General features: G+C 38.0%; 1 protein-coding gene across 1 annotated transcript in view; it reads right to left on the bottom strand.

The window, feature by feature from the left end:
- Positions 1-17,691, bottom strand: part of chico (insulin receptor substrate 1 chico) — a gene marked incomplete in the record, with an annotated part of 785,196 nt that overhangs the window by 317,511 nt on the left and 449,994 nt on the right. Inside the window, 1 exon segment of the mRNA XM_053781624.2 lies at positions 16,812-16,924. Coding sequence (XP_053637599.1) covers positions 16,812-16,924 — 113 coding nt within the window.

Raw genomic sequence — 17,691 nt, 5'->3', positions numbered from 1 at the left:
TAATAGTAGTGGAGTCAGTCAAATACTACTAAGAAAGAGGAGTACTGCAAGGGAGCTAGGAGCCCACAGAGAGTATTAGCAAGAACACAGAGGGGGGGGGGATAAAGGAATAAATACCCAAGGAAGAAGAAAGAAAACCCAAAGGAGAAAGAGGAAAGAGGAATGGAGAAGACGGAGAATGGGAAAGGAAGGCTTCTACAGAGACAAAGCCATGACAAAGATTCATACAAATAAAATTGTGTATAAGGGAGGATTCAAACAGACAGTGACTGTGAAAGTTGGAAGTAAGGTAGACAGGTTTAGCAGAAGATCAGTCAATAGGATGACTGTGATCTCTGACATGACAGAAAAGAGCACTGTTGGTGTCGGCAAGCCAAACACTACTTTTGTGCTCCCTAAGTCTGTCAGAAAGAGTTCAGCCAGTTTCTCCAAAGTACTAAAGAGGACAGGAGGAACAAGAAATAGAGTAGACACTAGGAGCATCTATAGAGGGAGTAGAGGTACGAACTATATTAGTGTGAAGAGTGTTAGTCTGATGAAAAGTAAGTTTGATGTCTAAGGAAAGGAGAGAGTTGTTGAGATTAGAAAGACCAGAAATGTAGGGAAGGCAAAGGACAGGAGAGTTCCCATGAGTAGAGAGTTTGGGAGAGAAGAAAGTCCGTTTAGCACGTGAGAAGGCAGAGTCTATGAAATGGGAAGGGTAGCCAAGATGGGAAAATGAATTATGAAGAGTGGAATTTTCTGATTCTAGGAAATGAGGATCACAAATGCGGAGAACATGGAGAAAGAGGGAGATAAGAACACTTTTCTTGACAGAGGAAGCATAAGAAAAGTAGTGAATGTACATGCAACTGTGCATAGGCTTGCAGTACACGGAAAAGGCAAAACCTGTATCTGAGCAGTGGACATGGACATCAAGGAAAGGAAGCAAGGAATTAGATTTTCATTCAGCTTTAAACTTATTGGATAGGGCTAGATTATTAAGATCATCAAGAAATGGCTGGAAGAGACTAGGGTCATGAGACCACAGAGCAAAAATATCATCTACATAGTGGAGCCAGAGTGAAGGGCGCACATCAATAGTAGGAAGAACAGTCTCGAAGTATTCCAGATAAAGATTAGCAAGAACAGGAGAAAGAGGAGAGCCCATAGTGACACCGAAGGTTTGAGAATGATATTTACCTTGGAAGGAAAAGAAATTTGAGTCCACACAAAGGCAGGTTATTTGGGTAGCCTATGGTTATTTACATCTCTTGGGTCCCCACCTTCGTGTATTGGAGAAACCCTTGTTATCCTGAGAAATGTCAGGAAAGTGCTGGTTTCTAGTTATTTGTTGAAGAGTAATGTAATGGTGGGTGAGAGGACATAAACCACTCATTTGAACACTAGTGGTGGGTAAGAGAATATGAACCACTCGTTTGAACACTAGTGGTGGGATGTGAGCTAGATTTCCTGATTTGTTTTTTAGTGAATTAACCCTTTCAGGGTCCGTCCCGTAGATCTACGGCTTTACGTTCAGGGTCCAAACCGTAGATCTACGCCATGAGCTCAGCTCACTCTGATAAACTGTGAGTGGTACATTTGGGCCTAGATATGAGAGAATACATCTATGTGGTATGTGTGCACCACATAAAACAGATCCTGTAGCACACTGTGTATAATGAGAGAAAAAAAATGAAATCATGATTTTTCGATTAAAACAGCAACTTTGCAGTGTTTTTTCGTATGTTTTTTATAGTTGTATTTGCGATTTCTTGGTCTCATTTGATAGAATGGAAGACATATTTTGATTGGTTTTAGCACTGGAAATGGCTTGAAACTGAGCTCAAAGTAGCAGAAATGTTAAATTTTTGCCGATATTCAAGAGTAAACAAACGACCTCACACGTCTAATCTACACGTCAGCTGGTGGGTCTAATATACATTCACAAATATGGTGATGATATTTATACAATTATTACAGTATTGCATAACAGTAAATCTTCTATTTTTTGGTGTGAATAAAAATTCATTATGTGAATAAAAAGTCAAAATGGAATTTATTTGTAAAGCCTCAAAACATAACTAATGAACAGAGGAAATGTTAGTTTAGTGCCAGGAATGCCTACATTGTTCATTCTGGACCCTGTTTTGAAATTGGAATATTTTGAACTTTGTGTTAAATTGGCCAAATTAACAATTTCTGATCACTTTATTTTGTAGTTGAAATAGTTGACTTGGTGATTTCTTGTGCTCAATCGATAGAATAGAAGTAATACTAGTGAAATAGCTAAGAATTTGGTTGACTGGAATAATGTAATTGGCCTAAAATGGGAGTCAAAGTCTGCAAAATCGCCGATTCGTAAATATCGCTGACACATCAAAATTCGCGAGAGCATAATTTCGTCAATTTTCCACCAAATTTCGTACTTTTTGTTTTATTACCTTCACAAAAAGATTCTCTACGATTTCATAAGAAAAAATAACAAATTTTTTTTTTGAAAATTCTTGGACACTGGTGCGTGACTCCAGATTTGGGCCTTGGACCCTGAAAGGGTTAATAACTGTGGTGACTTCAGAATTTGAGCAGTACTTGATAAGTTTCAGCTGTGGGGCTAAACTGGACTATGTACACTGAACACTATTCATTTATTTATTTATTTATTTATTTATTAATTTGAACATGATACAGAGAAGTACAAGGAATACAATTTTTAAAGTGCAGCATGCCAAAGCCCTTTGTATGCAGAGCATTATGGGCAGGCTTAAAATTAACTTAAGATTAACTAAGCAATGACATATTCAGTGGTACAAAAATTATTGTAAAACAGATAACAATTTAGTACAAATGAGTATTACAAAGACAGGCCATATGGTCATTTACTGTGTTGCTGTGTAATCAGTAGAATGGAGTATTCTGTTAGGTAATGAAGTTAAATAGTAACAAAGTTTGATTGGGTCACAGGTTGACATTTATGAGATACAATAATGAGATACATATATGAGATACAATTTATGAGATACAATTATTCAGTATTTATTTAGTTGTGGGTGAGTAAGTGATTTTTGAGAAGAGACTTGAATTTATAAACAGACAGTGTTTCTTTTATATTCACAGGTAATGAATTCCAGATTTTAGGGCCTTTTATGTGCATTGAGCTTTTGCATAGCGTGAGATGGACACGAGGAACATCAAAGAGTGATCTGTGCCTTGTGTTATGGTCATGTGTTCTGTTAAGGTTGGTAAGGAGATGTTTCAGGGGAGGGTTTATGTCAGAGTTAAGTGTTCTATGTATGTAGTAGGTGCAGTAATAAGTATGGATGTTTTGTATTGTGAGTAGGTTTAGAGTTTAGAATATTGGTGGAGTGTGTTGTCTGTAGTGGGAATTTGTTATCACTCTGACTGCAGCCTTTTGTTGGGTGATTAGTGGTCTGAGATGGTTTATTGTTGTTGAGCCCCATGCACAAATTCCATAGGTGAGATAGGGGTAAATAAGTGAGTGATATAGGGCCAGGAGGGCTGACTGTGGAACATAGTACTGTATCTTCGATAGTATGCCTACGGTCTTGGAAATTTTTTGGTTAATTTGTTGTATATGTGTTTGAAATTTGAGTCTATTATCAAGGTGGATTCCTAAGAATTTTCCCTCTGTGAGTTTTGTGATAGGTAATCCATTTATCATTATGTTTAGAGACACATCTGTAGCTCTGTTACCAAACTGGATGTAGTAGATTTTGTCAATTTTTAGAGTAAGTTTGTTGGTCCTCATCCAGGTTGATATTTTCTGTAATTCGGTATTTACAGTATTGGCTAGCATGACTGGGCTCGGGTGAGAGTAGACGTATGTAGTGTCATCTGCAAACAGTGTGGGTTTGAGTAGTTGCGATGCATTTGGTAGGTCATTTATGTATATGAGAAAGAGAAGAGGGCCTAGGACACTTCCCTGTGGGACACTAACTGTAATTGGCTGTGCGGAAGAGTTTGCCCCATTTGTGTACACATATTGGCTTCTGTTGCTGAGGTATGACTTTAGGTAGTTGAGGGAGTGCCCTCTTATACCACAGTGCGACAATTTTATGTGGAGCAAGTCGTGGTCAACTGTATCGAAAGCTTTACATAAGTCAATGAAGATCCCCATTGGGACTTCTTTTTTGTCTATTGCTGTATACATACATGTATGTTCTAGCATGAGGATAATGGCATCATTAGTATTTTTATTAGGCTTGAACCCAAATTGACAAGGGTTGAGTATGTTGTGGGAGATGAGGTAGGAACAGATACGCTTATGGATTAATTTTTCAAAGATTTTAGAGAGAGGGTGTAAGTTGGATAACAGCCAAACTTGCAAGGCCATCAACCAGGAGACCTGGTCAGAAACTGGTCATGAGTGGCAATAATCACCAAAATCATGAGTTCACCATGATAGTAATTTTAGACACTGTCCTCTGAACATCAACACATTAACTGCACTTTGGGATATGATCCACCTCATTACAACTATCTCACTGACTACATTCATACGGCAAGCGGTCTTTTAAATACGGAGCCCCACCCGGTTTGTTTACATTTTCCGTGACCACATCTATTACGTCAGGAAACTTTCCAAAATTTCAAGTGTTTTAAAGTTACTGCATATTTTATATGTACTCTGATAATTATACTTATGTGTACCTGTACCTAAATATACTTACACATTGTGCTGGTGTGCAGGTACACATTAACCCTTTGACTGTTTCCGACGTATAAATACGTCTTACGAGCCAATGTTTCTGATGTATTTATATGCACAAATTCTAGCGGCTTCAAATCAAGCGCCAAAGGCCTGGTAGGTCTACACGAGAGAGAATGGGTCTCAGTGGTCGGTGTGCACCCTGTGAAAAATATCTGGGACCCAGCGGTGCATTGTGGGAACGCCATGTTGTTAGTCCATTTTCACCATGCCTCTCGGTAAGAAGTTCCTCACTCCTCGGCGGATTGGAGGTCTTTTGTTCCCAAGTGATAGCTCTAACAGCGATGAAAATGTCAGTGACAGTGAATTCCAGGGTTTTGAAGTGAGTGTTACCGGAAAAAGTGCCCAGGATAACGTAATTGGTGATGAAAACCCAGATGACCCACAACCTTCCACCTCTGGTGCTGCGCCGGCTTGTTCATGTTCACGTTCGCCTGTACCAGGACGAAAGAGGAAACTATTTGGTCGTGTACAACACCCAGATGATAGCAGTGATAGTGATAGTGATAGTGATTTCAAGGTCATTGAAAGCAGTTCTAGTGACAGTGAGAGTGAATATTCCCCAGTGAAGTGGCAGTATGTACGACGTAGCATGCGGTCTGGTAGTGTTTCATATGTTGTTCCAAGGGGAAGGAGAAACTCTGGGAGCACATCCCGTGGCCCTACACCACGACCTGATAGTGAAGATGACGATATTGTAACGATGGGTATGAATGGTGACAGTGAGGGAGGAGGCAGTGGTGGTGATAGTGAGGGTGGCATGGCCCATGTGGCACCATCAGCGAGCCACGCTACTACCCACGCTGCTGACGCAGCACAACAACCAGCCTCACCCTACCCCACACTCCCACAACCTGCACCACCACAACCTGCACAACCACAACCTGCACAACCACAACCACGGTACAATATCCAGACCCCACCAGCAGACCGCTTCTGGGATTGGCAGGACGGTGACGAGTTTGTTCCCAGTCCCCATGACTTTGATGAAACAGAAAGTGGAATAAAGCCATCATGTCCACTTGGGAACAATGCCAGTGAACTGGACTTCTTTGAGTTATTCTTCGATGAACCCCTGATGGACATCATTGTCAGGGAAACAAACACATACTGTGATTACACCATGGCAAATACAATTCTCTCACCAAAATCACGGCTACACAAGTGGAAGGAGACAACTGTGGCAGAGATGTACCTGTTTTTTGCCACAATAATGCTTATGCCACATGTGTATAAGCACACTGTCACCACATACTGGGCAACAGAACACCTGGTTTCAACTCCAGGTTTTAGTGACATTATAGGTGTCAATCGTTTCCTGATACTGTTACGTATGTTACACTTTTCAGACAAAACCAGGCCTGACAGAAATGACAAGTTATATAAGATCAGAAATGTGTTTATGTACCTGCAACAAAAGTGCTGCATGTATTTTTATCCCTTCAGGAAGCTTGTTATTGATGAGTCCTTGATTTTATTCAAAGGAAGACTCTCATTCAAGCAATATATACCAAGCAAGAGGAAATGCTTTGGTATAAAGCTATTTGTACTGTGTGATTGCAGAAGTGGTCTAGTTTTGGATATAATTGTGTACACTGGCAGTAATACTTTGAGAGATACCATGAAGTTATTGGGTATCTCTGGTGATGTGGTTCGAACAATGATGGAACCATATCTTGGTAAGGGGCATATGTTATTTACTGATAACTGGTACACAAGCCCCTTAATCAGTGATTTCTTGCGAGTGAACTTGACAGACGTGTGTGGCACAGTGCGTGGTAATCGTAAACATATGCCAAGGTTCAACGCTGGCACTCGCAGAGGTGAGGTGCAAGCCTTTGCTGCCAATGACATCATGGCATTTCGGTGGCATGACAAACGTGATGTCACATTATTGACATCAGTTCACAGAAACGAAATGGTACCCAGTGGCAGGGACAACAGAGAGACCAATGAACCCATTCTAAAGCCTGCAGCTTAGTGGACAAATGTGACATGCAGATTGGGTTTGCAGACTGTGTACGCAAGAGTTATAAGTGGTATATAAAACTTTTTTTCCATCTTGTTGATATCTCTATGCTAAATGCTTATAACATATACAAGTTGAAGACCAACAAAACACCAAAATATGGTGAATTTTGCCTGTCAGTAATCAGACAAATAATTGCAAAGTACCAAGGAGCAACTCCTGCAATAGACCAGCGCCCACAGACATCATCTCGTTTGAGGCCTGGTGATCACTACTCCATACAACTGCCTCCTACTACTGCCAAGAAAAATGCTCAGAAGAGGTGTTATGTATGTATGCATACCACAAAACGCCCACAAACATGCAGAGACACTCGTTTTATGTGTGAGGAGTGTGAAGTGCCCCTCTGCATATACCCATGTTTCAAAGAGTTCCACAAGCTGCAGCAGTTCTAGGAACGTGTTTAGTGACTGTACATATGTATATATATTATGGAACAATAGTAATAGTATTGTTTGTTTGTGTAAACAAAGTGTATACACAACTAATAGTGATAAAGTTTGTTCTGTTATTGTGTTGTAAACAGTGAGTGTATATTTGAACAATGCACCTTACATTGGTCTCACAGGCCACATAAGTTACCTGGAACAGAAAAATATTGAAAAATGCAAGAAACCTTTGAATTAGAGTAAATAAAAGAATACCGGGTGGGCGGCGGTCGCCGCTGTTGCCGTACGCACGTCACTTTCTGCAAACTTTGCGGCTCTATATCTCGGTAAGTACTGATGGCAAAAAAATTTTTTTAGGCTTAAAACACTACTAAAAATATTCCTAACATTTTCATAAGAAAAATTATTTTTTTTTTTTTTAATATTTGGCGACATAGAGAGGGGCCTGAAACAGTCAAAGGGTTAAAATCGCTAAGTCTCTCTCTACTCATGATGCCAATACTACATAATAATAATCACTCTTGGGCACACTAAATGTCTTATTTTACATCAATATAGGCATTTTCATTAATCCATCTATGATATTTTCCTCAAAATTATATATGAAACCCATTACATAGCATATAAACATGATACATACACTCAGAATAAAAATTTATGTAAATATGAGATTTGTTTACGAAGCAGCTGTGTAGGTAGTGTCGAAAGAATTACGTTTTCTCTAGTCAAACACTGGGGGGTAACTGTAGAAAAATATTCTTTTCATATGCCTTTACTCTATGTATAGCAATTCACGACCTTTGTGGGTTTATTGCTTTTTATAATAAATAATAACAATAATTATTATTATTATTATTATTAATATTAATACTACTACTAATAATAATAATAATAATATTATTATTATTAATATTATTTTCTTCATTCACTCTAAAAATGGTGTGTTGCTGTTTGTTTATTCTGAACTAACTTGTACACAATGTAAGAGTATTTGTATTGTGAGGTAATTATTATTAAAATAAGATAAGATAAGATAAGATTAAGATAAGATTTCGTTCGGATTTTTAACCCCGGAGGGTTAGCCACCCAGGATAACCCAAGAAAGTCAGTGCGTCATCGAGGACTGTCTAACTTATTTCCATTGGGGTCCTCAATCTTGTCCCCCAGGATGCGACCCACACCAGTCGACTAACACCCAGGTACCTATTTGCTGCTAGGTGAACAGGACAATAGGTGTAAGGAAACGTGTCGAAATGTTTCCACCCACCGGGAATCGAACCCGGGCCCTCCGTGTGTGAAGCGGGAGTTTTAGCCACCAGGCCACCGGGCCACAAATAAAAAAAATATTGAGGTAAATGTTTTACAAACTCTTACAAATGGATGTGAAGGAACTAAAAGTAGACACATATTAATACGCATTTATTTCGCCTGACCAAGTGATCGTCCACTACCTGTTCAGTTTGAGTTCTTACATTGTCTCAATTCTGTATCTCGTTCTCTCTCTCGTTTACTCTTTCGTTAACTAGTTGGCTCTCATTGACGATGGCGTCTAAGGTTAGCTGTAATAAAAAGAGAAGTCGTAAGCCTCTTGCTTTAAGTGCCAAGTTAGAGGATGATGGTGTGCCATTCTGATTTTATTCAATAAACACCCTGCCACTCACCTCTCACACATTAATATTAATATTTTAAGGTAAGTAATAAGTGTAGTACTCTGTGTGTATCTTACCTTTTATTGTGTTTTTAATGCCTATTTCTATTGCTAACTTAATATAAGTTAGTGTAAACTTGTTGTCTGGCATTTATTGCATATTTTATATGCTCTGATAATAATACTTGTGGAGCCGGGTGGAGGGACAACATTATGTTTTCTCTGTTCAGCCATCAGAGAAAACGTGTATAAAACTGCGTTTGGCCCAGCCACTCCCCCACTCCGCTTTTGTTTACAATTTTCGGCATGAATTATTCATTACTTCTACCTTCGTTTATGATGGCATCTAAAGGTAGTTGTTAGAAATGATTAAATTCAGTGAACAAGGCATGTCGATGTTAATAATATGGCTCTGGGCCACAGTGTAGGTAGCCGGTAGGTGCAGCCCAGGCTACACCTAATGGCTACCTACACTGACTTTATACAAATAAATACTACTCACCTCTCTTCCTATATTAAGACTACACATATTTTAAGGTAAATAATGAGTGTATTGTATGTGCATTTTACCTCTTTGGGATTTTTAAATATTGTATATTAAGTATGAGACTGGGAACCAGTGCTACCTACACCTGGGCTACCTGCACCTGACTTCCTACAAATAAGTACTACTCACCTCTCTCCCTACATTAAGATTACAAATACTTTAAGATAAGTAATGAATTTACTGTGACTGTATTTTACTTTGTGTGTTTTTAATGCCTAGTTCTATTACTAAATATAATTTAGTGTAAACTTGTTGTCTGGCATTTATATGCATTTATAAATGGAAAAAAAATGGAGTTCTGCCTTCCGGAAATGTCTGCTTTCCGGCGACAGCCTGGAATTTAACCCGCCGTATAAGTGGGGCCCTACTGTATATCCATAATTCTCTCTACATTATTGACAGTGTATTAATCTGTTCTGTGTTTTATATCAACTTGTATTTGCATTGCTTTAAATAAAAAAAAAAAAAAAAAAAAAATTACTCATATATGGATGGATACATACATATACACGTATAAATGTTATTAATGAAAAGAATTAAGAGCTTGTAGGTCTGACAGAGACCAAATTAGTAAAAAAAAAAAATGCTAAATATAATACAGTAATAGGGAGCAAGGGGCTAGTAACCTCTTCTCCTGTATATATTACTAAATGTAAAAGGAGAAACTTTCGTTTTTCCTTTTGGGCCACCCCACCTCGGTGGGATACGGCCGGTGTGTTGAAAGAAAGAAAGAATACAGTAATACTGATAATAAATTATTCAGTTTTGAGAAAAGATTATTGTAAAATATGGCATTCAAGTACAACATATTACTGTTTTTTTGTTTTTTTTTCAACAAGTCGGCTGTCCCCCACTGAGGCAGGGTGACCCAAAAAGAAAGAAAGAAAATCCCAAAAAGAAAATACTTTCATGATCATTCAACACTTTCACTTCACTCGTACATAATCACTGTCTTTGCAGAGACACTCAGATACAACAGTTTAGAAGTCCTCTAAACTGTCAATATCCCAGACCCTTCCTTTAACCCTTCGAGTGTCGAAACCCCAAATCCTGAGGTGTCTCCTGGTGTCACAAAATATTTGAAAAAAAAAAATTATTTTTTCTTATGAAATGATAGAGAATCTTTTTCCGATGGTAATGACACCAAAAGTATGAAATTTGATGAAAAACTTACAGAATTATGCTCTCGCGAAGTTAGCAACCTCAGCAATATTTACGAATCGGCGATTTTGCCCACTTTGAGCCTTATTTTCGGCTAATTCCATTGTTCCAGTCGACCAAACTCATAACTATTTCTTTAGAAATCCATTTGTTCTATCGATTGAGTACAAGAAACTGCCCATTTACCGATTTCAACTACCCAATGAAGTGATCAGAAATTAGCAATTGGCCAATTTCACGAAAATTAAAAAATATGCCAATTTCAAAATAGTGTCCAGAATGAACAGTGCAGACATTCCTGGCTCTAAAACAACATTTTCTTTGTTCATCAGTCATATCTCCAGGCCCCTCTGATATTACTCTTCCTTTCTATTTTGAATTCTTAATCAAACAAACAATAGAAGATTTACTGTTATGCAGACTACTGCAATATTGTAATAATTGTATAAATAACATCAACCCATTCATGACTGCATTTAGAATGGCTAGTTGGACATTTATTGGACAATGACATCATTTGTTTACTCTTGAACATCAGCAAAAATCAAACATTTTTTCCTAATTTGAGCTCCATTTCAAGGTACTTTTCATAGTAAAACCAATCAAAATCACCTCTATTTCTATAATATGTTTTCCATTCTATCAAATGTGACCACAAAAACGAGAATATAACCATAAAAACTATACGAAAATATGTACACCTCAAAGTCGGCGTATTAATCCAAAAACACAGTCGGAGATTTTTTTTCTCATTATGCACTGCGTGCTGCAGGATTTTTTTTTTACATGGTGCACACTGACCACACAGACCCATTCTCTCACATGTGGGCCTACCAGCTTTCCCCTGCTTGATTTGAAGCAACTAGAAATTTTGAGTATACATGTATATACATCAAACATGGTGGCTCGTAAGACACATATATACGACTGAAACAGTCAAAGAGTTAAAGTGCAGGCATTGTACTTCTCATTTCCAGGACTCAAGTCCAGCTAAATCTATAATAACCAGTTTCTCTGAATCCCTTCACTAAATATTACCCTGCTCACACTCCAACAGCTCGTCAAGTCCCATAAACCATTCATCTCCATTTACTCCTATCTAACATGCTCACACATGCTTGCTGGAAGTCCAAGCCTCTTGCCACAAAACCTCATTTACCCCCTCTCTCCAGCCTTTTCGAGGATGATCCCTACCCCTCCTTCCTTCCCCTACAGATTTATATGCTCTCCAAGTCATTCTGCTTTGATCCATTCTCTCTAAATAACCAAACCACCTCAACAACTCCTCTTCAGCCTTCTAATACTTTTAGTAACTCCACACTTCCTCCTAATTTCCACACTCTGAATTCTCTGCATAACATTTACACCACACATTGCCCTTAGACACGACATCTCCACTGCCACTAGCCACCACTTCGCTGCAGCATTTATGACCCAAGCTTCACACCCATATAAGAGTGTTGGTACCGCTATACTTTCATACTTTCCCTTCTTTGCCTCTATAGATAACGTTTTTTGTCTCCACAGATACCTCAATGCACCACTCGCCTTTTTTCCTTCATCAATTCTATGGTTAACCTCATCCTTCATAAACCCATCTGCTGACAAATCAACTCCCAAATATCTGAAAACATTCACTTCTTCCATACTCCCTCCCTCCAATGTGATGTCCAATTTTTCTTTATCTAAATCATTTGATACCCTCATCACTTTACTCTTATTTATGTTCACTCTCCACTTACTACCTTTACACACTCTCCCAAACTCGTCTACTAATCTTTGTAACTTTTCTTTAGAATCTCCCACAAGCACAGTATCATCAGCAAAGAGTAACTGTGTCAACTCCCATTTTGTACTTGATTCCCCATAATTTAATCCCACTCCTCTCCCCAACAACCTAGCATTTACTTCTTTTACAACCCCATTTATAAATATATTAAGCAACCATGGTGACATTACACATCCCTGTCTAAGACCTACTTTTACTGGGAAGTAATCTCCCTCTCTCCTACACACCCTAACCTGAGCCTCACTATCCTCATAAAAACTTTTTACAGCATTTAGTAATTTACTACCTATTCCATACACTTGCAACATCTGCCACACTGCTCCCCTATCCTTTTCTATATCCATAAATGCAATGAAAACTTCCCTACCTCTATCTAAATACTGTTCACATATATGCTTCAATGTAAACACTTGATCTACACATCCTCTACCCACTCTAAAGCCTCATTGCTCATCTGCAATCCTACTCTCTGTCTTACCTCTAATTCTTTCAGTAATAACCCTACCATACACTTTACCATATATATGTACTCAGTAAACTTATTCCCCTATAATTCTTACAATCTCTTATGTCCCCCTTCTCTTTATATAAAGGAACTATACACGCTCTCTGCCAATCCCAAGGTGCATTCCCCTCTTTCATACATTTATTAAACAAAAATACCAACCATTACAACAAAATATCCCCCCTGCTTTTAACATTTCTGTCATGATCCTATCAGTTCCTGCTGCTTTACCCCCTTTCATTCTGTGTAATGCCTCACGCAACTTCCCCACACTCACATCCTGCCCTTCTCCACTCCTAAAAGATGTTATACCTCCCTGACCAGTGCATGAAATTACCGCCTCCTTTTCTTCATCAACATTTAACCCTTTCAGGGTCGCCAGGTCCTCTCCGAGACTTGTTCTCAGGGTCGCCAAATTTTCAAAAAAAAAAAATTATTTTTTCTCATGAAAAGATAGAGAATCTTTTCCCGATCATAATGGCACCAAAAGTATGAAATTTGATGGAAAACTTACGGAATTATGCTCTCGCGAAGTTAGCGGTCTCGACGATGTTCACGCATCAGCGATTTTGCCCACTTTGAGCCCTATTTTCAGCCAATTCCACTGTACTAGTCGATAAAAATCATAGCTATTTCGCTAGAACTCCAGTTTTTCTATTGAATGAGTACAAGAAACCACCCATTTACCAATTTCAACTATCCAATAAAGTGGTCAGAATTTAGCAATTTTGCCAATTTCACACAAATTTCAAAAGATGCCAATTTCCGAATAGGGTCCAGAATAAACATGAAAGACATTCCTGGCACTAAAATAACATTTCCTCTGTTTATTAGTCCCGTCCCCACGCCCCTCTTACATTCTTTTGCTCTCCACTTTGAATTTTTATCTCACAAAAAGTAGAAGATTTACTGTTATGCAGACTACTGCATTAGTGTAGAAATAGTATAAATAATATCAGCACACTTGTGAAAGAATATAAGACTCACCAGTTGACATGTATTGGACGTGTAGCATGATTTGTTAACTTTTGAACTTTGGTAAAAATCGAGCATTTCTGTTATTTTGAGCTCAATTTCAAGGTACTTTTCATTGTAAAACCAGTCAAAATCATCTCAATTTCTGTAATGTCTTTCATTCTATAAAATGAGACCAGGAAAACTAGAATACAACAATAAATACCATACGAAAATACAGTGCAAAGTCGCTGTTTTAATTCAAAAACACGGTCAAAGTTTTTTTTTCTCATTACGCACTGTGTACTGCAGGATTTTTTTTATACTGCGCACACTGACCACATAGACCCATTCTTTCACATGTAGGCCTAACAGCTTTCTCTCACTAGATTTGAGGGTGCTAGAATTTAGGCGTACTAGTATGTCAAAAACCCTGGTGCGTAAGCCGTACTAGTACGTCCGAAACCCTGAAAGGCTTAAAAGTTCCTCAAAATAATCACCTCCAGCTCACCATCTACTAACTCCCCTACTCTGTTTTTAACTAACAAATCCATTCAGTCCCTGGGCTTTCTTGACGTGTTTATCTCATTCCAAAATTTTTTCTTATTTTCAGCAAAATTTCTTGCCGGTGCCTCTCCCACTCTTTCATCTGCTCTCCTTTTGCACTCTCTCACCACTCTCTTCACCTTTCTTTTACTCTCTATATACTCTGCTCTTCTTACAACACTTCTGCTTTGTGAAAACCTCTCATAAGCTACCTTTTTCTCTTTTATCACAGCCCTATACTGCATCATTTCACCAATCATTCCTCTTTCCTCCTGCACCCACCATCCCATAGCCACAAACTTCTGCCCCACATTCTAATACTGCATTTTTAACCCCTTGACTGTCACAACCCCAAATCCTGAGGTGTCTCCTGGTGTCGCAAAATTAAAAAAAAAAAAAAAAAAAAAAAAATTTCTTATGAAATGATAGAGAATCTTTTACCGATTGTAATGACACCAAAAAAAAAAAACGAAATTTGATGGAAAACTGACGGAATTATGCTCTCGTGAAGTTAGCGACCTCGGCGATATTTACAAATCGGCAATTTCGCCCAATTTGAGCCCCATTTTCGGCTAATTCCGTTATTCCAGTCGACCAAACTCATAGCTATTTCTTTAGAACTCCATTTTTTCTATCGATTGAGTACAAGAAACTGCCCATTTACCGATTTCAACTACCCAATAATATGGTCAGAAATTTGCAATTTGGCCAATTTCACGAAAATTAAAAAATATGACAATTTCAAAATAAGGTCCAGAATGAACAATGCAGACATTCCTGGCTCTAAAATAACATTTTCTTTGTTCGTCAGTCATGTCTTCAGGCCCCTCTGATATTACTCTTGCTTTCTATTTTGAATTTTTATTCAAACAAAAAATAGAAGACTTACTATTATGCAGACTACTGCAATACTGTAATAATTGTATAAATAACATCAACCCATTCATGACTGCATATTAGAATGGCTAGTTGGACATTTATTGGACAATGACATCATTTGTTTACTTTTGAACATTGGCAAAAATCAAACATTTCCCCTACTTTGAGCTCCATTTCCAGGTTCTTTTTATAGTAAAATCAATCAAAATCACCTCTATTTCTACAATATGTTTTCCATTCTATCAAATGAGACCAAGAAAATGAGAATACAATCATAAATACTATACGAAAATAGACCACAAAGTCAGCATTTTAATTAAAAAAAACCGGTCGGAGTTTTTTTTTTCTCATGATGGACTGCGTGCTCCAGGATTTTTTTTATATGGTGCACACTGACCACACAGTGGGCCTATCAGCTTTCTCCTGCTTGATTTGAAGCCGCTAGAATTTATGAGTATATATACGTCAAACACGGTACCTCGTAAGACGTATATATACGGCTGCGACAGTCAAAGGGTTAACACTATCCCAACCCTCTTCAACCCCCCCCCCCCCCACTACTCATACTTGCACTAGCCCACCTTTCTGCCAATAGTTGCTTATATCTCACCCTAACTTCCTCCTTCCATAATTTATACACTTTCACCTCTCTCTTACTTGTTGTTGCCATTTTCCTCTTGTCCCATCTACCTCTTACTCTAACTGTAGCCACAACTAACTAATGATCCCATATATCAGTTGCCCCTCTATAAACTAGTACATCCTGGAGCCTACCCATCAACCTTTTATCCACCAATACATAATCTAACAAACTACTTTCATTACGTGCTATATCACACCTTGTATATTTATTTATCCTCTTTTTCATAAAATATGTATTATTTATTACCAAACCTATTGCTACACATAGCTCAATTAAAGGCTCCCCATTTTCATTTACCCCTGGCACCCCAGATTTACCTACTACTCCCTCCACAACATTTTTACCCACTTTAGCATTGAAATCCCCAACCACAAGTACTCTCACACTTGGTTCAAAACTCCCCACGCATTCACTCAACATTTCCCAAAATCTCTCTCTCTCCTCTACACTTCTCTCTTCTCCAGGTGCATATACGCTTACTATAACCCACTTTTCACATCCAACCTTCATTTTACTCCACATAATCCTTGAATTAATACATTTATATTACCTCTTTTCCTGCCATAGCTTATCCTTCAACATTATTGCCACTCCTTCTTTAACTCTAACTATTTGAAACTCCTGACCTAATCCCATTTATTTCTCTCCACTGAAACTCTCCCACCCCCTTCAGCTTTGTTTCACATAAAGCCAGGACATCCAGCTTCTCATTCATAACATCCACAATCATCTCTTTCTTATCATTTGCACAACATCCACGCACATTCAGACATCCCACTTTGACAATTTTCTTCTTATTCTTTTTAGTAATCATTACAGGAAAAGGGGTTACTAGCCCATTGTTCCCAGCTTTTAGTCGACTTTTACAACACGCATGGCTTACGGAGGAAAGATTCTTATTCCACTTCCCCATGGATATAAAAGGAAAAGTAATAAGAACAAGAACTTACACAACATTCATTAGCATGTTCTTTTTATGTGTGCTTAACACCCCTGTTTCTTGATGAACTTACTTTTTAGGCTGAGCACCTGCACGAAATTTTCTCTCGTTGTCATAGTACTCCAGACGAGCCGGACTTTTGGGTCCTGTTTCACGTCGCAACACAAAATACTTCTTTTTCATAGTCTGTGGAAGAAAGAAGAGTAATATTAATCTTAGTAATCATTAAATGACTACTGAAGTCATTATTTTTAGAAATTACACTTACAAAGCACATACATAATTTATTAAAATATTATTATAATCACGTTAGGTGCCAAACCAAAAAGGGTCATATAGTGCTCATTAAAATATAACATTACAGTATAAAAAGTAATTGTATACATTTGTATAATAAAGTTTACATTTTGACACAAAAAATAAAAAAAATCGTAATAGTACAAACAAATTATCACAATTATTGCTTAACACAACACTTTTTCTATTTATGCATTTTTCCACTTCCATCTGCACTCTTATCTCTGCAATGGTTTAGCCCTAATTCCCCGGCTCTCTTCTATCACCCATCATGTCATTAAAAACATGAAATTTTATCACCCATCCTTTCCTATATTCTTCTATTCCATCAAACACTCATTCATTCTCCTGTTTCCCCACAAGTATTTAACCTATTTGTTTGTACTTTGTAATTACTAGTGATAGTCCATTGCAGTGCCAGAGAACACACTCCCTCACACTTCAAAAGCTTGAGCTTACTTAATATACAAAATATGCACTAACATTACTGTGTCTACTATATACACAGAACATTAAATTCCAATATAAACCCTTCTCTGAAATGTTTCCTTGATAGCTACAACAAAACAAACAGGCATAACACAAAACACAAAGCCCTCTTTGACATCCCCATGTCTGACTCAACCTAAGCAAAAACTTAATGTGCATGAAAGGTC

This window comes from Cherax quadricarinatus, chromosome 6, assembly GCF_038502225.1.
Source record: "Cherax quadricarinatus isolate ZL_2023a chromosome 6, ASM3850222v1, whole genome shotgun sequence".
Taxonomy (NCBI): domain Eukaryota; kingdom Metazoa; phylum Arthropoda; class Malacostraca; order Decapoda; family Parastacidae; genus Cherax; species Cherax quadricarinatus.
The sequence above is the reverse complement of the archived record's forward strand: the minus strand, read 5'-3'. Positions and strand labels throughout refer to the sequence as shown.